General features: G+C 46.2%; 1 protein-coding gene across 1 annotated transcript in view; it reads right to left on the bottom strand.

The window, feature by feature from the left end:
• The window catches only part of LOC124711502 (synaptosomal-associated protein 29), a 28,798-nt gene extending 7,483 nt beyond the window's left edge, over positions 1-21,315 (bottom strand). The window contains exons 1-3 of the mRNA XM_047241615.1: positions 20,942-21,315; positions 20,757-20,858; positions 20,389-20,560 (exon numbers count right to left, since the gene is read on the bottom strand). Of these exons, the coding sequence (XP_047097571.1) occupies positions 20,389-20,560; positions 20,757-20,858; positions 20,942-21,196 (529 nt within the window). The 5' untranslated portion in view covers positions 21,197-21,315. The remainder of the gene's footprint in view (positions 1-20,388; positions 20,561-20,756; positions 20,859-20,941) is intronic.
• Positions 21,316-23,794: the final 2,479 nt, after the last annotated feature.

Below are 23,794 nucleotides of genomic sequence, written 5' to 3'. Positions count from 1 at the left end.
TACCCTAAACTTTCGGTCTGTTAAAAAGGAATCAATAAAAAGGGGCAGGCAACCGCGTAGACCCCACCTGTGCATAGTGCGGAGGATACCTCCTCTCCAACAGGTATCATAAGCCTTCTCCAAATCGAAGAACACGGCTACCGTTTGGCGCTTTCGCAAAAAGTTGTTCATGATGAATTTCGACAAGGTCACAAGGTGGTCAACAGCGGAGCGGCGGCGACGAAAGCCGCATTGAACATTGGTAAGTAGCCGTCAAGATTCAAGAATCCAAACTAACCGAGCGTTAACCATGCATTCCATCACCTTACAGACACAGCTTGTGAGAGAAATGGGGCGGTAACTAGAAGGAAGGTGTCTATCCTTTCCGGGTTTGGGTATAGGAACAACGACTGCGTCACGTCAACGCATGGGGACTTGACCTTCAGTCCAGACGCGATTGTAGGTACGAAGAAGGAAGCTATTGCCTGCCGGAGAAAGGTGTGCCAGCATCTGAACGTGAATGGCATCTGGCCCCGGAGCAGAGGACCGGACAGCGCAAGTGCACGTTCGAGTTCCCGCATAGTAAAGGGGGCATTATAATTTTCCAGATTCAGCGAGTGGAAGGAAGGTCGCCGAGCCTCTTCTGCCTCTTTCCTGGGAAGGAAGCCAGGGTGGTAATGGACGGAGCTTGAAACCTCCACGAAAAAGCGGCCAAAGGCGTTGGAGACATCCACAGGATCAACAAGGACCTCAGTACCTGAAGTTAGGCCAGGTACCGAGGAGTGGCCCTTAATGCCCGACAGCCGGCGCAGGCCACCCCATACAACAGAAGAGGGAGTAAAACTGTTAAAGGAGCTGGTGAAAGAGGCCCAACAAGTTTTTTTGCTGTCTTTGATGACTCTACGGCATTGCGCTCTGAGTCGTTTGTATCCAATACAATTCGCCAACGTAGGATGGCGGCGAAAGGTGCATAAAGCACGTCGTCGAGCACGGATAGCGTCTCTACAAGCCTCATTCCACCAGGGGACGGAAACACGACGTGAAGAAGAGGTAGTACGAGGAATGGAACGTTTGGCAGCATTGATGATAACAGCCGTGAGGTATTCGACCTGACTGTCACAACTGAGAAAATCGTGGTCCGGAAAGGTCGCCAGGGAGGAGTAACGTCCCCAGTCAGCTTTCGGTATGTTCCAGCTCGAAGGACGTGGGGATGGGGTGTGGTGTAGGAGACGAACGACACAGGGGAAGTGGTCGCTCGAATAGGTGTCAGAAAGGACATACCACTCGAACCGACGGGCAAGAGTGGTAGAACAGATCGGGAGGTCCAAGTGGGAGTAGGTATGAGTGGAGTCCGAGAGTATTGAGGCAGACAAGATTGAGATGGTTGAAGACATCCGTCAAGAGGGAGCCTCTCTGACAGGATGCAGGAGAGACCCAAAGGGGATGATGGGCATTGAAGTCGCCAAACAATAAAAACGGTGGAGGAAGCTGAACAATCAGGTGCATCATGTCAGCCCGACTAACTGTGGATGACGATGGAGTGGTTTTTTTTTTTTGTTTTTTTTTGTGGTTTTAAGGCGCACAACTTCAATGGTCATTAGCGCCCAGACTACGTTAAGAATGCACCGCGAGGCACAAGTTTAAAACAACTAAAAGGGAAAACACGATAAGAGACAGACTGACAGGCATAGGATTAAAAAAAAACAGCATAATCAAATGTCCTTAGAGAGGTTTGTTAAGTTGATAAAACAAAGAACGCGAGCAGCTGCTCGTGGGTCATCCGCTAAAATGGCATCTAGAGTACATGGCAGGCCACGATCAAGACGCAGTGTGTTAAAATCCGGACAGAACGTTAAAATGTGGCGGACCGTCAGCAATTGCCCACATGGGCAGAAAGGCACCGGCGCAGCCGTTAGCAGATGGCGATGGCTGAACCGGCAGTGTCCAATTCGTAACCGGGCCAAAATGACCTCCTCCCGCCGAGAAGGGCGGGAGGAGGACGTCCAAGGCGCGGGAAGAGGTTTCAAGGCCCGAAGCTTGTTGTCCGTAAGTGCAGCCCAATCGGCATGTCACAGCGATAAAATGCGGCGACAAATTACCCTGCTACAATCCGACGAAGGGACACAACAAGAAGCTGTCCGAGGCTGGAGAACCGCAGCCTTGGCTGCGGCATCTGCAGCTTTGTTCCCAGGGATACCGACATGGCCAGGAACCCACATAAAGCTAACCGGAGAACCGACGTCCATCAGCTGCTGAAGGGAGCGTTGGATCCGGTGCACGAAAGGGTGAACCGGATACGGATCACTGAGGCTCTGGATGGCGCTCAGGGAATCGGAGCAGATGACATAAGCAAAATGTCGGTGGTGGCAGATGTAAAGAACAGCCTGGTAGAGGGCAAAGAGCTCAGCTGTGAAGACCGAACAATGGCCATGGAGCCGGTATTTGAAACTTTGTGCCCCGACAATAAAGGAACACCCGACCACGTCATTGGTCTTTGAGCCATCTGTATAAATGAAGGTCATATTAATGAACTTCGAATGAAGTTCCAAAAAACGGGAGTGGTAGACCGAACCAGGGGTAACCTCCTTTGGGAGCGAGCTGAGGTCAAGGTGAACGCGAACCTGAGCCTGGAGCCAAGGTGGCGTCTGGCTCTCGCCCACTCGAAAGGTTGCAGGGAGTGAAAAATTAAGGTGTTGAAGGAGTCGACGAAAGCGAACTCCAGGGGGTAGCAGGGCAGAGACATACAACCCGTATTGATGGTCGAGAGAGTCATCAAAAAAGGAACGATAAGACGGGTGGTCGGGCATTGACAGTAGCCGACAGGCACACCGACAAAGCAGTATATCGCGCTGGTAGGTGAGTGGCAATTCGCCAGCGTCAGCATGAAGACTCTCTATGGAACTAGTATAAAACACTCCGATCGCAAGTTGTAAACCCCGATGTTGTATGGAGTTGAGGCGGCGTAAGATGGATGGCCGTGCAGAGGAGTATACGAAGCTCCCATAATCCAGCTTGGAGCGGACGATCGACCGATATAGACGAAGTAGGACGGTTCGATCCGCTCCCCACAACATACCACTGAGAACACGGAGGACATTTAAAGAACGGGTACAACGGGCAGCCAAATATGACACATGTGGAGACCAGCTAAGTTTCCTGTCAAATGTAAGACCTAAAAATTTTGTTGTCTCCACGAGTGGGAGAGCAACGGGACCGAGTCGTAAGGACGGTGGGAGAAACTCTTTGTAGCGCCAGAAGTTAATACAGACCGTCTTCTCGGCAGAAAAACGGAAGCCATTGGCGACACTCCAGGAGTAAAGACGGTCAAGAGAACGCTGAAGACAGCGCTCCAGGGCACGTGTACGCTGCGCGCTGCAATAGATGGTAAAATCTTCCACGAAAAGGGAGCCTGATACATCAGCTGGGAGGCAATCCATTATTGGATTGATCGCTATGGCGAAGAGAGCGACGCTCAAAACTGAGCCCTGTGGCACCCCATTCTCCTGGCAAAAGGTGTCTGACAGGACAGAACCCACACGTACCCTGAACTGTCGATCCATTAAAAAGGAACGAATAAAAAGAGGGAGGCGACCGCGGAGGCCCCATGTATGCATGGTGCGGAGAATGCCCGCCCTCCAACAGGTGTCTTAAGCCTTCTCCAAATCAAAGAACACAGCCGCGGTCGGGCGCTTCTGCAAGAAGTTATTCATAATGAAGGTCGACAAGGTAACCAGATGGTCAACAGCAGAGCGGCGCCTACGAAATCCACATTGTACACTGGTAAGTAGGCGTCGAGATTCGAGCAGCCAAACCAAACGAGAGTTAACCATTTGCTCCATCACCTTACAGACACAGCTGGTAAGCGAGATGGGTCGATAACTGGAAGGCAAGTGCTTGTCCTTCCCCGGCTTAGGAATAGGGACAACAATAGACTCGCGCCAGCATGCGGGAACATGTCCCTCAATCCAGATGCGATTGTAAGTACGAAGAAGAAAACCTTTACCCGCAGGAGAAAGGTTCTTCAGCATCTGAATATGAATAGAATCAGACCCTGGAGTGGAGGACCATGACCGGGCAAGTGCGTTTTCGAGGTCCCGCATGGTGAATAGGGCATTATAACTTTCGCGATTCGAGGAGCGGAAGTTAGGTGGCCTAGCCTCCTCTGCCTGTTTGCGGGGGAGGAAGGCAGGGTGGTAATGAGCGGAGCTCGAAACCTCTGCGAAAAAGCGGCCGAAGGCATTGGAGACATCCTCAGGGGCCACAAGGACGTCATTCGCGACCATCAAGCCAGAAACTCGTGAGTGGACCTTAGTGCCAGATAGCCGGCACAGGCTACCCCAGACAACAGAAGGAGTAAAACTGTTGAAGGTGCTTGTGAAAGCAGCCCAGCTGGCTTTCTTGCTTTCTTTAATAATACGACGACACTGTGCACGTAATTGTTTATAATTGATACAATTCGCCACTGTAGGGTGGCGTTTAAAGGTGCGTAAAGCATGTCGACGAGCACGTAAAGCGTCTCTACATGCTGCGATCCACCAGAGGACCGGCACGCGATGTGGAGAAGAAGTAGGGTGAGGGATGGAATATTCAGCAGCAGTGAGAATGACTTCCGTAAGGTGTGCGACCTGACGATCGCAGCTTGTGAAGATTTGATCCTGAAAGGTCGCCCTGGAAGATAAAGGCCCCCAGTCTGCTTTGGAGATGTTCCAACTAGATGAGCACGGAGAGGGGGTATGCTGCAGGAGATGGATAACACACGGGAAGTGGTCGCTCGAATATGTATCAGAATGTGCATACCACTCAAACCGGCGTGCAAGTTGGGTAGTACATATAGAGAGGTCTAAATGGGAATAGGTGTGAGATGTGTCCGAAAGAAAAGTAGGGGCGCCAGTATTGAGGCAGACAAGATTGAGCTGGTTGAAAAGGTCTGCTAACTGGGAGCCCCTCGGGCAGGATGCTGGAGAGCCCCAAAGGGGATGGTGGGCATTGAAGTCTCCAGTTAACAAAAATGGGGCAGGTAGCTGAGCAATAAGCTGCATCATGTCTGCCCTGGTAACGGCAGATGACGATGGAGTGTAAACGGTACAAATGGAAAATGTAAAAGTGGGGAGAGTAATTCGGATGGCAACTGCCTGCAGGCCGGTGTGCAATGTGATGGGATCGTAGTAAACATCATCCCGGACCAGCAACATAACCCCTCCATGAGCCGGAATACCTACCACAGGGGGTAGGTCAAAACGCACAGAGGTGTAGTGTGCCAAGGCAATTTGATCGCATGGGCGTAGCTTCGTTTCCTGGAGGGCTACGCCGAGCGGACGGTGCAAGCGGAGCAGCAACTTCAAGTCCTCTCGGTTGGAGCAAATACTGCGAATATTCCAGTGAATAAGTGCCATCGTAAGAAGAAAAGGAAGATGAAAGAAGGGGTCACCTCGAAGGCCGCTGAGGGCCTGGCTTCGAGCGAGCACTGCCGCCACTATCAGTAGGCGGACAGTCATCGTCCATTGGTTCTATAGGTTCATCGGCCATCTTGGTAAGATGGCCGGGAGGAGGAGCTTCCTCCGCCGGTGAACGGCCAGATGTTCGGCTACCAGCGGTGCGGCCAGGCGAAACGGATGACGGCCTGGGGCGGCAGCCGCTGGGTGGCGCAGGAGAAGAAATGTGCCGTGGCGGAGAAGGAGAACTGTGCTTCCTATGAGCGTTCTTGGAAGGTCGTTTGGTGGAAGTACTGGTCGATGGCTGGGAGGTCGAGGTACGTAGGAAGTCTGCACGGGACAGTTCCTTCTTGAAGGCCGTGCATCTGACTTCTGGGTCTTCGTCTTAGCAGAAGCTGATGAAGGGGCTTGTGTCTGTGGGGTGATGGGAGGAGGGGGGGACGTCGACCGCGCGATCTTAGCACTGGCCGAACGGACGACCGTGGTTCTGAAGGTCAGATCACATATCTGGGTTGCCACCTCCCTGGTAGTCCGAAGAGAGGTGAGGACAGTACTGTATTTCCCCGCTGGGAGCAGCGTGGGCTTCCTACTAGCAAACAGCTTGCGAGCAGCCGAGGTGGACACTTTCTCTTTGACCCGAATTTCTTGGATACAGCGTTCTTCCTTATAGATGGGACAGTAGCGGGAGGACGCTGCATGGTCACCCTGACAGTTCACACAACGAGGAGACGGAGGTGGACAGTCACCCTCATGGGCATCCCTGCCACAAGTGACACATTTAGCCGCATTGGAACAAGACTGGTGAGTGTGATTAAAACGCTGACACTGGTAGCAGCGCGTAGGTGTCGGGACATAGGGGCGAACAGAAATAACCTCGTAGCCCGCTTTGATGCGCGATGGCAGCTGAACACTATCAAAGGTCAAGAAAAGTGTCCGGGTCGGTACAAGGTCATTGTTGACCTTTTTCATGACCCTATGGACAGCCGTCACGCCCTGCTCAGCAAGGAAAGACTGAATCTCCTCGTCAGTCAATCCGTCGAGGGATCTAATATAGACCACACCACGAGACGAATTCAAAGTTCGGTGAGCCTCCACCCGGACAGAGAACGTGTACAGGAGTGTGGCTCGAAGCAGTTTCTGTGCCTGAAAGGCGCTCTCAGTTTCTAGTAACAAGGTACCATTACGCAACCTGGTACACGACTTGATAGATCCGGCTATGGCATCTACGCCCTTCTGGATAACGAAAGGGTTGACAGAGGAGAAATCCTTTCCGTCCTCAGATCGAGAAACGACGAGGAGCTGTGGGGCAGGCGGTAGTACTTTTGTCACTGGTGGCTGGTCATGTTTCCGTTTGTGGGCAGAAGTCGAGAGAGAAGAAGAAAAATCCATTGCGGAGGAATCCCCCATGATTGCCAGCGTCTCCGATGGCGCGCTCCTTCCTTATGGGGACCCTCTCAGAGGGCACTCCCACCTTAGGTGAATGTTTACACCTCAGGTCACACTTCCCGAGAAACAGACAGAGGGACCAATCGGCATGGTCAGAAGGTATCAGCTCAGGCAATCACCCCTCCCCGTGCCTGGCTTTTACCAGGGGGTACGTGCGTGCCTTACTTGTCTACCCAGGGCGGGGAATTACGCGTTACCCCGTCACCGGCTACGCGTGCGAACGCGTGGGTCGGCCTTCAGGCGCGCACAGGGAGGAAGGAAGAAGAGGAAAAGGAAGACAGAGAGGACAGACTGTCTCAAACGCCGAGGCGGAGACCAGAAGAAGGCAACCAGAAGAAGGCAACCAGAAGAAGGCAACCAGAAGAAGGCAACCAGAAGAAGGCAACCAGAAGAAGGCAACCAGAAGAAGGCAACCAGAAGAAGGCAACCAGAAGAAGGCAACCAGAAGAAGGCAACCAGAAGAAGGCAACCAGAAGAAGGCAACCAGAAGAAGGCAACCAGAAGAAGGCAACCAGAAGAAGGCAACCAGAAGAAGGCAACCAGAAGAAGGCAACCAGAAGAAGGCAACCAGAAGAAGGCAACCAGAAGAAGGCAACCAGAAGAAGGCAAGCAGAAGAAGGCAAGGGAAAGAGTAAGGAAGACAGTGAGATGGAAAAGAACAAAGAAAGGAACCAACCAAAGGAAGGAAGAAACGAGAAGGGAAAAACCAAAAAGACCACAAATATAGGTCGTGGAACCGTCCGTCTCCGGACGCAAGCGCTAACTACCCCCTTGAGGGGGATGGACTCCTTTTAGTCGCCTCTTACAACAGGCAGGAATACCTCAGGCCTATTCTAACCCCCGGACCCGCAGGGGGGACGATGGAGTGTAGACGGTACAAACAGAAAAAGTAACGGCAGAAAGAGTAATACGGACAGCTATTGCTTGGAGTGGGGTGGTCAATGGGATGGGATGGTAATAGACATCATCCCGAATGAGCAACATGACCCCATCATGAGCTGGAATACCGTCCGCAGGGGTGGGGTTAGACCGCTCCGAGGTATAGTGGGTAAAAGCAATACGGTCAGTTGGGTGTAACTTGATTTCCTGGAGACCAAGGACGAGCGGACAGTGCAGGCGGAGGAGCAGTTGTAATTCCTCCTGATTAGATCGAATACCTCTGATGTTCCAATGTAACAAAGCCATCGCTAGTCAGAAAAAAGGGGGGAACGAAACGGGTGAAGAGCTGGTCACCTCGACGGCCAAGGAGGGCTAGGTTTCGAGGGAACAACGCTACAACCGGCGGGAGATGGATCCTGTCCCATCGAGTCGTCGCCAGCTGCGGCCGCTTTCCCAGGTTGCATAGGAGGGGTAGCATCATCCGCCGACGAGAGGCCAGCTGAGTGCCTGGCAGCAGAGCGTCCCGGCGAAACTGAGGACGGCCGGGAGCAGCGACTCGCAGATGGAGCGTCAGACGAAACGCGCCGGGGGTGGAGAGGGGGATAAAGACTTCTTCTTGGAGGCCTTCTTGGAAGTCCGATGAGGCACGGGGATGGTGGGCTGGACTCTAAGAAGGTCCTCACGCGCAGAGTCCGTTTTGGAACGCCGGACCTCGGAAGCCGGGGTCCGGAACGTTTCCCTGATGGATGCCTGAGAAGAGGATCACTTCTCAGGCGGCGGAGGGAGAGGAGGGGGAGGAGGAGGAAGGGTGGCCCCTGGGGCAGAGGGGGCAGGGGCCACGAGGGAGGAGGATTTGGAAGGGAGGGATTTGGGAGGCGGAGGCATAGACCCCGGATGGGGTGAGGAGGTGGAGGGGGACAGGATAGGGGTAAGGATACTGTGGAAGGAGTGGACACAACTGAGGCAAACAAAGTTGTCAACGTCACAGGATTGAGGCGGCCATACTTCTTCCTGGCCTCAGAATAAGAGAGAATCCAAAGTTTTTAATTCTTGAATCTTCTTCTCCTTCTGATACGCGGGGCAGTCTAAAGATCTAGGCGAGTGGATGCCAGGACAATTGACGCACCGAGGTGGTGGGGTGCATGTATGTTCCTCAGGAAGAGGACGTCCACAATCGCCACAAAGGGGCTCAGCCTCACACCGCGACGACATGTGCCCCAAGCGCAAACACCGAAAGCAGCGCATAGGAGGCGGGACATAAGGTCGCACGTCGCACTGGCAGCACATCACCTTTACCTTCTCCGAGAGAACGTCCCCCTCGAAGGCAAGGATAAAGGCTCCGGTGTCGATGCGATGGTCTTTGGGGCCGTGCTGAACACGCCGGACGAAATGCACGCCACGGCGCTCCAGGTTGGCCCTGAGCTCCTCATCAGATAGCAGAAGGAGGTACCGATGAAAAATAACCCCCTGCGTCCTATTCAGTGCCAGATGCGGGACAATGGACACTGGGATGTCTCCTAGTCGGTCACACACCTGGAGTGCCGCCGACTGTGTGGCGGAGGCGGTCTTTATAAGAACGGACCCCGCACCCATTTTACTGAGAGCCTCAATTTCCCCGAAGATGTCCTCGATGTGCTGGACGAAGAACATGGGCTGGGAGGTGGCGAACGTCCCCCCATCGGTCCGAGAACAGACTAAATAGCGGGGGAAGTACTTCGCCCCAAGCCGGCGGGCCTGTCCTTCCTCCCAGGGAGTGGCAAAGGGGGAAAGGGCAGGAGATCCAGAACCAGAGACAGTACCTTTCTTTTTAAAAGACTCTGCCACAGAGCGACCTGATACATGTTGACGTTTCATCTGCAAAACGTCCGCCCCAATACCACCCACTCCGACCAGGGGCTCTCCCCACGGGTGCCACCCAGCCTCAGCAAGGGCCACCTGGCAGGATGACCGTTGCCGGGAGTCCTGATGCCCCAAGGAGACGGGCATCTACTCCTTGGCCGACGTGGGGAGGGTGCAGCTCAGGTATCGGCAGTACGATCCCTGTGTTGTCAGGGGGCTACAACCTAGAGGGTACATGACGACCCCACCACAACGGGCTGGCTACCGTGCTGGATTTCGGGTGCCATGGACAGTCCATCATTATCGTAGGTGCAGATGGGGACGCACTATGGGCGTAACGTGTGCAACCCATCAGGCGTTTAGGCCCAATTGGAGGAATAGTGGGTGTGGTTACAACGCCGTTACAATGCTGAGTGCCAAGGTCTTAGTGCACTGAGGACCAGTGATACACCACGTAAGGCGTCCTTCCCCAAATGGCTCGTACTTCTGTAGAATTTTGAAAAAAGGAGGTCAAACCCCAAGGGGGACCATCACATGGAATGCCGAAACGGTTGAAGCTCCTTTTAGTCGCCTCTTACGACAGGCAGGAATACCTCGGGCCTATTCTTACCCTGGACCCACAGGGGGGGCGCTATCTGTCGTAAAGCGCCTTTGCGCAGCTGAGGCGCGATAGTCGAAAGTATAAAATCAATTTTCGTCAGCCGTCGCACTAGATGCAGACCCATGTCCCTGTGAAGCGATTAAAGAAATTACAGGATCCCATGCTGTATCCGTCTGAAAGCCGCCGTCTCGATTAATAAGATCTTCTGCCAATCGTATCTCCACGGACTCCTTGATAATGGATTCCCAAAAAGATCTAGTTGTCGCTAAAATTTTTTTTCCACAATAATCCATGGAGTGTCCCGTCGAAATACAGTGTTCTGCTATGGCTGATTTGTTGGGCTGTAGTAGACGTGTGTGGCGCTCATGCTCCACATATCTTTCCCATACTGTGCGAGTAGTTTGGCCAATGTAGGGTTTGCCACATTGACAAGGGATCTTATAAATACCCGCCTTCCTCAGACCCAGATCGTCCTTCACAGAGCCAAGCAAAGCCGATATTTTCGTAGGTGGTCGGAAGATCACTAACACAATGCTTCTTTAAAATCCTATTTTAGAGGAGAGGTTACCCACATACGGAAGAAACGCTGGACCTAACCACCTCTGTCTTCTTCTTCTTGTTTCTCTTTACATTTCTTCTTTGTTACAGCTGTGCGGATTTGGCGTGTAGAATATCCATTCCCCCTGAAGACGGATTGCAAATGTTCTAATTCTTTAGGAACATTGCAATTATTGAAATTTTCCCACTTTAAAGTGTATTCTACGAAGTTTTGGGACTGCAGCTGGATTACGCACACTTCTTGTCACAATATATCAGCTGACAAACCTTCAGCCATGTTCACGTGAGTGTTAAGCACAGAAGACTACTAGTTCAAATCGCTAACTTTATATCAAAAACTGGCACAGTGACGCATGCTCAAAGGCACCCACAACATGAGCGACCTATGGAGTATCACACCCTGTTCGAGTATTGCTCCATTTATGGTGAGCAGGTGGATGTGCAATGGTGATACTAAATGTGCATTCTGTTGGAACATACACTCAGAGTTAAAATTCTGATGTCAAAATTAGTAAATTTAATTGTCGCTAGATGTGCCATTGGTCATACAATGTTTTCATGTTGAAGAAAGTTGAAGGAATCACCTGGCCCTACTACTTATCTAGTTGAAAGGAGGAACATCTTTCACGCACTGTGGACTGTGACCAATGCAGATTTTGCCATACTAGCGAGGTATACTGTAGAAGCCAGCCCTCCACAATCCCAGATCATCCTTTGCCGAACTGGGAAGAGCACAAGTCTTTGTTGTTGGTGGAAGACTACTTAGACATAATGTTTCCTTACAATTCTGCCTATTATTGACGGAATATTGGCGACATACAGGAGAAACACTCTGTACTAGTGCTGATTTATACCTTCTTGAGTGAATGAACATACTGGAAGATTTATACAGACCCAACAGTGAGGGCAAAAAAAAGAAACAATGACATTGCTGATTTCTTCTTTGCTTCTGCAAGAAGATGCGAAAGATTACGATTTCATAGCTCTGCTCCACCATGGTTATAGTCTTCCAAAGGTACACAAATAAGGTCCTTTTGTGAGAAATACTGGCATTCCAACATATGACTTAGCTAGGCATCTTGTGTCTTTAGTGAGACCTTTTGCGGGGAAGCGCTCATCATATTCGCAACACCGGTGAGTATATTAATAGACTGCAGTCACTTCGACTCAACCAGTCGGACATACAAGGTCTGTTAGAGAAGTATCCAACCTATGGCCAGGAATAATAAACTTGCTTGCCTGAAGCACTGAATGCCTAATCACCCTCAAAGTAGTCCTTGGGGACTCCACACACCTCTCCCAATAGTGCTGCCATTGTTGGAAGCGTGTTGAAAAAGCTTCTTTCGGAATGGAGTTCATCTCAGCTGTCATTGCTTCCACAATGTCCGCTGTTGCCTGAAATCGCATTCTTTTCAATAGCCTCTCAAGTTTGCGGAACTGTCACATGTCACAGAGGGACACAGTAGGAGAGGAAGGAGCCTGTTTAAGCACAGAATCTTTTTTCACCAGGAAAGTCTGAATCAAGTATGAGTTGCCATGACAATTGTGCCAATATCCTGTTGACCACAAGTCCAGTCTCCCGCAACACATAGCATCATGTGGGTGATGGAGGACATCCCTGTAGTACTCATCCTTGTTGTTTGAGCCTGTGATACATGCTCATGTTGTACTACACCATGTGAGTCGAAGACAGCAGTCAGCAACAATTTGACAATGCTGCACACTTGGCAGGCCCTTGGTCTTTGTGATGAGGAATGCTTCCACAGTGACTGGGATTTGGTTCCCAGGTTGTGCCCGTACATCCAGAACTTGGTGTTCACAATGCCATGTCATTGTGGAGTCAAGCGCATGCCGTGAGACTTCAACACAAAGCTGCTTTTATTCCACCGTCAGCTGCTTCGGCACAGATTTCACCAACGCACTCTTCAGCGCCGAATCTTCAGTCACAATGGAATGTGCCAAGAAAGTGCCAATGCTCAGCTCTTTTCTGATAGTCACACAATGTTCCTCCATCACCATAGCATTCACTTTGGCAATGACCGGGTTATTTCAGTATGTTGATGGCCAACCAAAGTGTGGCTCACTCCCCACCGATATAAACTATCTGTACCACTCTTTACTATGTGTGATAGCCATAGAACTGTCACCAAAAGCAGTCTGCATCTTCTGAATTGTTTCCACCTGACTGTCACCCAATTTCTGGCAAAATTTGATGCAATACCATTGCGCCAGTTCTGTCATTCCCTAGCAAAGAAAAGTCATCATGAGCAGTACACACTACCTCATGCAAATGCTGCTTGCCAGCAACTGAACAGACCTCCTATTAGCAAGATCAAATGTTGTCTCAATCTTCACTAGGGTCCCTCTCGTTTATTCTTTGACACTCAGCAGTAAGTTCAAAGCTGACATAGCACTTTCATAATGTCCGTTCCTCAACCTACTTTTTTATTCAACAGTGAACATTTTGGGCAACTTGGCTGTGTTACCATGCGTAGTCCTCTTCCCTCTGGTAGCAAAGTTTTTTATGGGAGACTGAGAAGAATGTAATTGATTCGGCCAAAATGAAACCAAAAGTCTTCTGGCAATATGTGGATGGATCACTGGTTCATTCCATTTACTGCAAGCTCACACATACGAACCTATATTTGCAGTCATCTAGCTGCCATCACCCATCACTAACTATGGGTTTCTTTCAAATGTTTGTGCACCAGGCACATGTATCTGATGGATACAGCCTTGCAAAGGAGCTGAAACACCTACAATCAGGGTTCGTAAGTAATTATTATTCTCCACATCAAATCAGAACAGCCTTAAGGAGAAGAAACGTTACCACCTACAAGAATAAGAGGAGGAGGAACTTTCAAGTTCAGGACACTCCACTTTTATGTCAGCAAAATTTTGTTAAATTGGTCAGAATCATAAGGAAACATTACGCCAACCTACAAAGACTGTGCTCTTCCTACTTCAGCAAAGGATGATCTGGGATAGTGGAGTGCTGGCTTCTACAGAATACCTTGCCAATATGGCAAAACCTAAATTGGATAGACAGTGCAAACAGTGTATGCAAGATGTGTTTAACACAATGGCAACTCTCGTGTTATGTACAGCCCAGTAAGTTAGTGATAGCTGAGCATCATATCTTGACATGACATTCTTCCATGGATTATTCTGCCCCAGAAATCTTTGCCTCTAAGAGATCCTCCTAGGATTCAGTTATTAAGGAATCGGAGGATATATGTTTAGAAGAAAATTTTATCAATTGTCATGGTGGCTTTCAACTGGATAAGGTTTGGGACCAGATCATTTCTTTAATTTCTTCAGAAAGAAAACATTTTATGACCAATGCCACATCTAGTGATAATTTGATTAAATTTGACATCTGAATTTCAACTCCACAAATGCCTGTAGTAGCACCATTACACATGCACCTGCATGCCACAGATGGAGCAATATTAAAGAAGGGTGTGAAACTTGACAGACGTCATTCATCTTACAGCTGACTTTGCACACGTATTTCCATGATAATTTTTGGTATAAAGTTAGTAATGTGAACTAGTAATCTCCAGTGCTTATCACTCACATGAAGCTAGTGAGTGGCTATCAGCCAAAATATCGTGGCAGGAAGTCTACATAACCCAGCTGCAATCCCAAAACCTCAAGGAGTACCTTAACATTGTCAGACAGTTTCAGATAATGCAAAAGAAAATACAGCATGTCCAATGAAGAATGGTCAATATTCAGGTATGTGACAGGAAAGATCATTAGAAACAAAAAAGTTTAGTAATCAAAGGCTCTAAAGCGCATACCTTCATGAGCTATGAGCACTTTTTAGTAGGTGTTTCACAGTAGCAAAGATGAGCAAGTGGTCATAGCTGTTACAGTATCCATTCTAGTGCCCTGGTAATGGGATTTTTTGCTTCAAATAATCATTCCTGACAAAACCCTGAATACTGACAATTCCTCATGGGGCACAATGTATAATAGGTACCTGATCTTTCTCTGATGATTACTGTTGCGTTCAACGAACTAATGGTAAATGCTGTTAAAACATGCACTGTATTAGTACAAATGAAATAACTTACCACTATAATCTTATGATGAAAGTCTGCTTTAATAAAACATGAGGTATCTATAACATGAATATGCCTATATCAGCATGAATTAGTAAGACATTACTCACTTTGGACTTCAAAACTGTCTGTTTGTTTACCTTTGTGCATCATATGCAAGTAGAACGGAAATGCATTTCATAAATAAAACTGTGTATTCACAGTTAAAAATTATGTAGGCTGAAATGGAAAGTGGAATTATCAATTGTGCAATAGACTTCCTTAGACATTTTTGATCTGCTTGTGTGCAACTTTGTCACAGGAAAAACGAAAATCTAGCTTTAAGTGAGACTGAAACCTAGAGACAAAGCAGTTGCCATTTTACTGGTGACCACGTAACCTCAGTGCTAGCGAAGAGTTGCAGTATTCATCTCTTCCTTAGTGTCCCCCTGACAGCTATGACAGACAAATCTCAATGTGAAAGACAAGACTAGTTATAATTCCGTGGAATGACTTTCCTGGACTCAAAATCATAAATTGATAACCTGAAGTCACACAATAAGTGAAAAATCGCTGATTATTCAATGAAAATGTCATGAAAAGTCAAATGAAGTTAGCAGGGTAGTTCTTTGTTAACCAGGGTGTAACTCTCTCACAGAACTCCCAAACATATTCTGCATTGTTGCCAAGATTCAGTTGTACCACTAGAAGGAAGAATACCAGCTGGCAAGGTCCTTGACCAGAGAAGTTTGGGGCCCACGGAAGCATCGGCTTGCTTGTCCTGTCGGTCTGTGGAGTCTAACGCTGAAAAATGGTTGGTGGTGCGCACCGGCGAGACAGAGGCTGGCCGGTCTAAGATACCACGTGGCAAAACTGTCGAAGAGGATCTTTGAGTTGGCAAAGGAGAAGACCATTCGTCTTTGGTGGACTACTTCGAGGCTTTCTGGGTACAGGAAGACTTGGGTGTTTGGCTGGAGGGACAGAGGGAGTCTACACAGGAGTACTCCTCCTGTCCTACCGGTTATGTTGCTGGTGGCTTCGCCCCTTGAGGCGAGAGTTTGACAGTTTGTTGCACAGCTGGACAGGGGGGGGGGGGGGGGGGGTGGCGAAGCCACCTTGACACTGGGTGATTTCACATACTCTGAACTGAATTTGGGGTCGCATGTCTGCATGGCCATGTACTTCGTGGAGCGAGAGGTAACAAGAAGGGCCAGATGGTAGAATACAGGGTTTGTGACCAGCCAGTAACTTGCTGTCGACTGGGCAAGGCACTTCCTCCTTTACCTGGAGATCTTGGGCAACCCGCTCATCAAGATACATGGGACAATTCCGAGAAGAGACGGCATGGCTGCCATCGCAGTTGATACAGCGGGGAGAAGCGGGTGGACAATCGCCCTCATGTGCATCCCTACCGCAGGTTACACACTTGACTGGGTGTCGAATGACATTGGTAACCCTCCCTGGGCATGGCCTGTACCAGGGGGTACGCCTGAACCCTACCTGTCGACCCATGGCTGGGAATTACAGGTTACCCAGTCACCTATTAAACGTCGGACACGTGGACTGCCCTTCAGGCGTGCACAGGGGGGAAGAAAAAGACGAACCTCAAACGTCAAAGAGGAGGAACGAGAGAAGGGAAATGAAGAAAGGAAAAGGAAGTGAAAAACAAAGGTGAGACATTAGGTCAGCGATAGACAGGGCAGAACATTCCCAATAACATCCCAGTCATGTTCCCCAAGGGAGGGGAAAAAGAATAGCAAGAGGTTAAATATGCAGCATGGAAGGGAAAAAATGCTGCAAAGGCTGGAGCCTCGTGAGAGCCAATCACAAACCCACCAAAGAGTGGCAAGCTCCCCCCCCCCCACCCCGGGAGGGGGGGGGGGAGCTTTATAGTGTCAAACAAGGCAAACTATGGGTAATGTGAGGTAGGTAAAATGTTGTGACATTTAATGGTATCCCTTTTGCATTTACTATCCGAATGGAAATGGAAATCTGGGATTTGAGAAGCACATATGGGCTGTATAATTGCCAATACACACAGATTTTGAGTGCAGAATGTCAGTTTACAGACCAAATGATCATTAACTCACTCATGTAACACAGGTTTAATAGAGTGCCTGATCACAGAATAAGGAATTGGATTTTGATCAGGAAGACTATACACTACTGAAGGTTTTACTTTGAATCAAGTACCAGAAATTTAGAGAGTAATATGTTGAGACACAGGATTTGTAAATTTCCTATGTTCTAATAATTTCGAAAGAACCTAACTGCTAACCAAAAATAGGATATACCAGACAGGTGACAGCAGTAATTCAAATTTTATCATAATAAAATACAGTATTAGAACTGGACAATCAACAATCAAAGGTGAAACTCATTCTACGAAAATAATCTATAAGGTAAATACACAAATTATAACATTTGCAAAGATTATGGGCCACTAATATCTTAACTTAAAGCCAAAAAATGGGCTTCTATGGTTAAGATCTAGTTATTTGAAAATAATGCTCAGTCACTACAGTGCCCTCAAAATAATTACCAGGTTTCAAATACCAAGAATTAAACAGTAACACATATGACAAAAATAAATTTTTAAGGCACAGAGAAAAGGAAAAAATCCATATGACTGAACCAAGAAAACAAAAGAGGTTCTATAAAAACTACAGTCATTGTAACAATGCACTCATTGGTTCAGCCTTCCTCCTAAAACTAAACATGATTAATTTCACCAGACTATCCTGTGCAAGTCATTTCATCTCTACCTAACTGCTACATCATACACCTATTTGCACCTGCCTATTGTACTCTAGCTTAGGTCCTCCCAAGAGCGAGGCAGCGCAGTGGTTAGCACACTGGACTCACATTCAGGACAACAGTTCAATCCAACTTCAGGCCATCCTGATTTAGGTTTTCCGCAATTTCCCTAAATCGCCTCGGGCAAATGCTGGGATGGTTCCTTTGAAAGGGCATGGCCAACTTCCTTCCCTATCCAATGAGAGCAATGACCTCAGTTTGGTCTCCTCCCCCCAAATCAATCCAACCCCCCAACCAAAATTCTAACAATAGACTGAGCTGCTTCTTGAGTTCAATCTACTCCAATAAAATTGATTTGAACTGTTAGGCAATGTTTCAGAGAAGATAATCTAAGAAATAAAGACAAATTGAGAATGTTAAATACACTGCTTGAAAGAAAAGTTAAGCATACAGAACATGCACTCTGATATCAACATAAATTCATATATGTACAAACAGTATGTAAATGATTAGTTACAAATCTCTGTGACAGTGGTGTTAAAAGACCTGGTAGGGTGCACGCGAGGCATGAACAGCATTGGAATTTGAGTGAACACTGATGGGCACAGACAGGTACTGCATATTTGTGCAAGACAGCATTACCAGTGCCTGACAGAGTCTGAAAGAGGCCTCATTGTGGGTCGAATTGACCACCTGGTTGAATCAAACATCCAGATTTGTGGGGCGTTCAGAAGTGACAGTGGCCTGTAGTCTGAGTGCACAGGAATGTGAGGGCAGGCACACTCATTGCCAAGGTTCCAGTTGACATATTACAACTAGAAAGAAGGATTGGCATATTATGCACTAAGCATATTGTAGCCCCTTAACATTTGAACATACCATCCAAGAACAAATAATGGACTAACTGCAACATTCTGCGTCATCCTACATTGTTGGCTGCCTGACTAAGGAATTGCTGTTCTAAGCATACGTTGCATTAACACAACACAAACTGTTGCATTTGGGTCATGTCATGACCAGGAGCATGGACTGCCAATGAATGGTGTCGCATTACATTCAGCGATGAACAGTGTTTCTGTATTATCCCGAATGACCAGTGTTGCCGAATATGTGGTGACCTGGTGAGAGGCACCATCCATCCAATGTTTTGGATATGCACAGCGATGTTACTTCTGGTCTCAAGGTTTGGGAAGCTATTGGGTATAACTTCAGGTCACAGCTGGTAGTGACCAAGAGAATTTTGTTCACAACAGTACCCCATGAACATCTTGTGTCATATGTTATTTCCCACACAACAGTATTGTGATGACTTTTCAACAGGACAATGCTCAAAATATTGTGTGTATATATGAACTGTCCGTGTGATGATGATTTAGTCACGTAGCCAGTGAGACCCCCCAGATCTGTCCCTAACAGGACTTGTGAAGGACCAGCCGAGACATCAGCTCCATCTTAATGCCAGTATCCAGGACGTCAAGAATCAGTTACAATACATGTGGGCCTGCTTGTCTCAGCAAGAGATACAATGGCTTTATGACACCCTTCCCAAGACAATCAGTGCATGCACCCAGGCCAGACAGGGTCCAGCTTTGTAAATATGACTTTATTCCTGACTCAGTTTTAAAATCACTGAAATGAGGTACTAAGAACCTAGTTATGTTGGATGCACTGGCTCTCACTCTATCACCAAAGTTTAGTAATGTTGGGCCCATTAGTATGTGGATGAGTGAGTACCTGAAAACACAGGGTGCACTAACTCAGACACACGCAAACTGGCTTTATGAGGAAAAATTAGTAATATTGTGCTCTATTCAGTCAAACCCCATGAATGATAATGAATTTTTTCTTATGCAATATAGCCTGCATTATTAAGTTTATTAAAACTACTAGCCTACTGTGTTAATAAAGTCTCATACTTGAAGGTACCCTTTTACTGAAAGGTCTTCTGAACACAATCATTTAAAACCATCTCAATAACACTGCCAAGCAAAACATTAGTTTCAGAACACTAGAATGCTATTGATCATGATTCGACCTTTAACAGCAATTAATCAACAGCAACGAAAAAGAGGAATAATGGAACAGTTGAAGGTTTTCTCTACCTCTCAGGTACGCACACAAACGCATATGCAAACATTTTTAATTCAAAAGTCTATAGTTTCAATGCAATGAATTGCTGGTAGAGCATCCTACAAAAAGAGGGTAACATGGGATCGTATTATAAAGGAAAAAGAAGCAGCCTACAAGGATGAAGCCATGGAGATCCCTTTAACAAAGGAAGACAGACACCAAAATTGTTCCTGTTTACTGCAGCAAGTAATAATTTAAAAGGATCACACAACAAAGGACTTTCACATACAAAAGTCAACAAGGGGGTATGTCTGGGTAATGCCCAGTGAATTGGCAGATTACAAATCTAGAACTTCTATGAGCAGTTTCAGTTCCCACAATTTCTTGCAAAAAGTATTAACACTGATAAAAATGCCTTGAGTCTTGTGTTGAATATGTTACATTACAGTTCATATACTACACGTTTTCCAATAATTTCAAGAAGAGTGCAAGGAGCCATAACATCCAGATCCCAACTTTATTAAAGACAGACGAATTCAGGAATTCTTTACTTTAGACCTAGCTGTAATATGAAGAATTCAACACGCAAGTAAATACATATAGATTTACTGGCAAGCAATCCAAGTAGTATACAGAATGTTTTGAACAAACATAAATAAGGGAAGCAGTTAGCCACAGGAAGAATCAATCGGTTCATACCTGGGTGTAAAATGTTAGCTTTCCGACTGCATGCATAATGCGAGAACCACACAGAATACATAAAATTCATTACACTAACCTGGATGAGAATCAACTGGTGAGACTAAGCCAGGGGCGCTTCTTGTTCTATCAATAGTGTCAACTAATGGACTTTTGGTCTTATCAGCATCGATACTAGATTTTTCTTTGGAAGCAGGAGGCTGTTCGTTAGATTTTCCACTGAAGTAATTCTTCAAACTGCCCATTACACTCTGCCAACAAAACAACGTATTAAACAATTTTGATCCCCAATAAACATTCACCAACGTAATTTGCGAACTGAAGTGGAGCTTAGTCAAAAACAATTTCGAATTCCTTTCATTAAAAAAACACTGATATTTGCCTGCAAATTTCGTGTCACCTGCATAGATGAACTTATTTGCATCGGTAATCATTCCTTCTACGTACCTTTATGCCCTGAATATGTTTTTGGCTGAATCGCAGAGTTGCGTTAATATCATCCAGTCTCTTGTCTGTACGTTCCAACTGCTCTCTTTGACGCAATAGTTCCTGTGCATCAATTACAAAATGATTAAACGCCAAAAATTTTAAGCACACAAATTAACAAAATTACATTTTCACATAAAATTTACTTCTGCTGTCGCAACTCCAATCTGTTCCGAATCCCGCAACATTGTAATGGACCTGTTGGAAGACGCTAAAGTTCTTTCTTCTATTTCTCGTTTTCTCTCAAGCAACTGTTGTCTCCTGTCTTCTAAATCTACCCTATCTTGATTATAACTTGATTTTCCAACTCTCGAATTTCGTAGAAACGTTTCATCATCAACATCATCCTCTATGGCGAAAAAAGGGCTATTTTGATTACTTAAATAGCGTTGCCCCGCCATCACAAAACCTTTCACGATCAACTTTCCTATCACAGAACTACAACTACACAAAAATTTTGACAACCTTCCTCACAAAGCTATTTCACTAACAACAGCCAACTACTAAACTCCATGTGACTGTAGATGAAACGTCACACTAATATCGATTGTAGCTAATTTTCGATTACAACGGCGTTCTCGATTTTGCATGTAGCCTACACCACAACACAAGTATTTTGTCTTCAGCAAGGTGAAAAATCTACTAAAATTGTAATTTATTTTCCCACGTTCTTCAGAATCATCAGATTTTGCATTTACTTCCGTTCAGGAGTGCATCCCGCAGTTGGTGAAAAAAATAATGATAAAGCGAATTTTATCTACAAGAGCAAAAAAGCATTCTTTTATCAACCGTTTCTTGCCGAAACTGCAGACTCTACAATTGCAGATTTGAAAATATTTTTATAAAAGCAATATAGAAGGTGCCATCTGTTGATAATCTGTTTAACTAACATGCACAACAGCTGTTGCAGGTTTTCGATTCTTTACAAAACCGTTGTGTGTCATGCGACTTCTGTCATACATGTCAATGTAAAGAATTTAGGAGGTGTCATTATCGATAATTTAATTTTACTATAATGCACAACAGCAGTGAAAGTTGATTACTTTCTTTAACCAAGTGTTGTATACTGCATGAACAAACTGAATTACATCAATGTTCACCATCACAATAAGTACCATTTACTTTTCTAGCTTAATGTATTTAACTTTCAATTCTTCATTACTTCATAGCACTTGCAACGTTACATTGTATTTGTACTTCTGCTAATCTCAGTCTACATCACCAGCAATGGTAAAAGAAATATTTACTGCCAGGAATATTTATTTCTTATTAATCCATCTTAACAAATAAGTAATTATATATAAAACAAAAACTGTCATATGTCTGCTAACTTCTTTCTTCCATATTTCGTGTTTCCATTATGCCACAGGACACACACGCAGACCATATTCAATGCCACAGAAATCAATCAACAAAATATTTCACAATTCTATTTATTGCGATTCTGTGATCAACAAATGGTGATTGTACAACAATTAAACAATATGTTATTTCCAATATGTTACTTGGAGAGGCAAATGTTTACCTCTGTTTTGATTCCATCCAACTAGAAGAAATAGGCAATGTTCAGTTGTACCACACAGAATTCTTGAACACTTTAAATCCATTTGGTTTACCACCTTTTCAACTGTTTTACAAAATGCTACTATTATGTTTATTAGAAATATTAACACTAATCAGGGATTGATTAATGGTGCAAAATGAGTGGTAATTCATTTAGGTGAGTACATCATCTATGTTAAATTCATTGACTCTAATAAAACTGTACTAATCCCCGCATTAACCCCACACCATAATTTTATTAATAATACTTGCATTTACTTATTTCTCCAGTATTATATTAGCTATTGTTGATTGATCAGAAAAGGGAGCAAATCATTTGCACAGTTCAACCAGTACACTTTATTTCATTAATCAAATGCAAAAAGCAAGAAAGAAAATACTCTAGAGAAAACCGGAGAGAACTCACAAAACAAGGAGTAACACATAAAGAAGAATGCTGTTAGATCGTCCATCACATAGGCGCAACTACAGTCCACACTTCCGAATAGTTGTTCGACTGCTTGCATCGCCACACAGGCCCTCTCCTGTAGAGAGGAACTCCTAGAATGAAAGTAAACTTGTGCCAAATTATTCTGCCTGCTCTCATGTGGACTGGTGTCAGTGAGTGAGATGGCTCATTGAGTAGAGAAGTGCCTATCAACTAGCGAGCATCTGTGGCAGCTGACTCCAATGGCGATGACGGCAGGGTGGTGGATGAAGCAGGGAGAGGAAGTCTGGTCTGCAGTGGAAGGTCTAGAAGCAGCTTTCAGCTGAAGGAGAGGCTGCCATTATGCGGTGTCATTTGTCAGTAGCGGCTATGCTGGATTTACTCGTTCAGTGGAAACCCTGTTTGGCTAGATGATCATTAAGAGCATCATTGTGTGAGTGTATTTCTAAAGCTGGGAAGGGGCTGGCATAAGATGGTTTGCAAGGGTGCTCTAACAACATCTGTATGGAGCATGGTGTGGGTAAGGTTTTCATGAACGAAAATTGGTATATTCATCTGGTGAGATACCACTGAAGGTCGGAAATTTCAAATGTAGTTCCTCATTTGCAATACCAATTAGCAAGGATATTCAGGTTGATTTTCTTGGTGCATGGAGAAAAAGTGGGACATAAGTCGCAGGATTTCGCTATACACCACTTGTGCTGCTGAAATTCCGAAGTTGGTTTTGATGAAATCTGCAGCATGAGCAATACCAATAACAATGCTGTCAACCAGAAGGATTTGTAATGTATTAATGCCGACTTGAGTGTCCTTTGCCGGCATTACATCATGCTGTTGCTTGCTAGATGGTAGCTTGTGAAATGCTGATTAGTGAAACCACATAAACCAGCTAGTTTATTGAAATAAGAAGACACCAGTTGTTGACTTTGATCTGTCATCACATCCGTCAAGCAATCAAACCTTGCAATCCACGTTGTCAAAAAGGCTCATGTCACTGTCACTTCAAAAA

Source organism: Schistocerca piceifrons, chromosome 8, assembly GCF_021461385.2.
Source record: "Schistocerca piceifrons isolate TAMUIC-IGC-003096 chromosome 8, iqSchPice1.1, whole genome shotgun sequence".
NCBI lineage: Eukaryota > Metazoa > Arthropoda > Insecta > Orthoptera > Acrididae > Schistocerca > Schistocerca piceifrons.
This window is presented reverse-complemented; position numbering and strand designations above follow the sequence as displayed.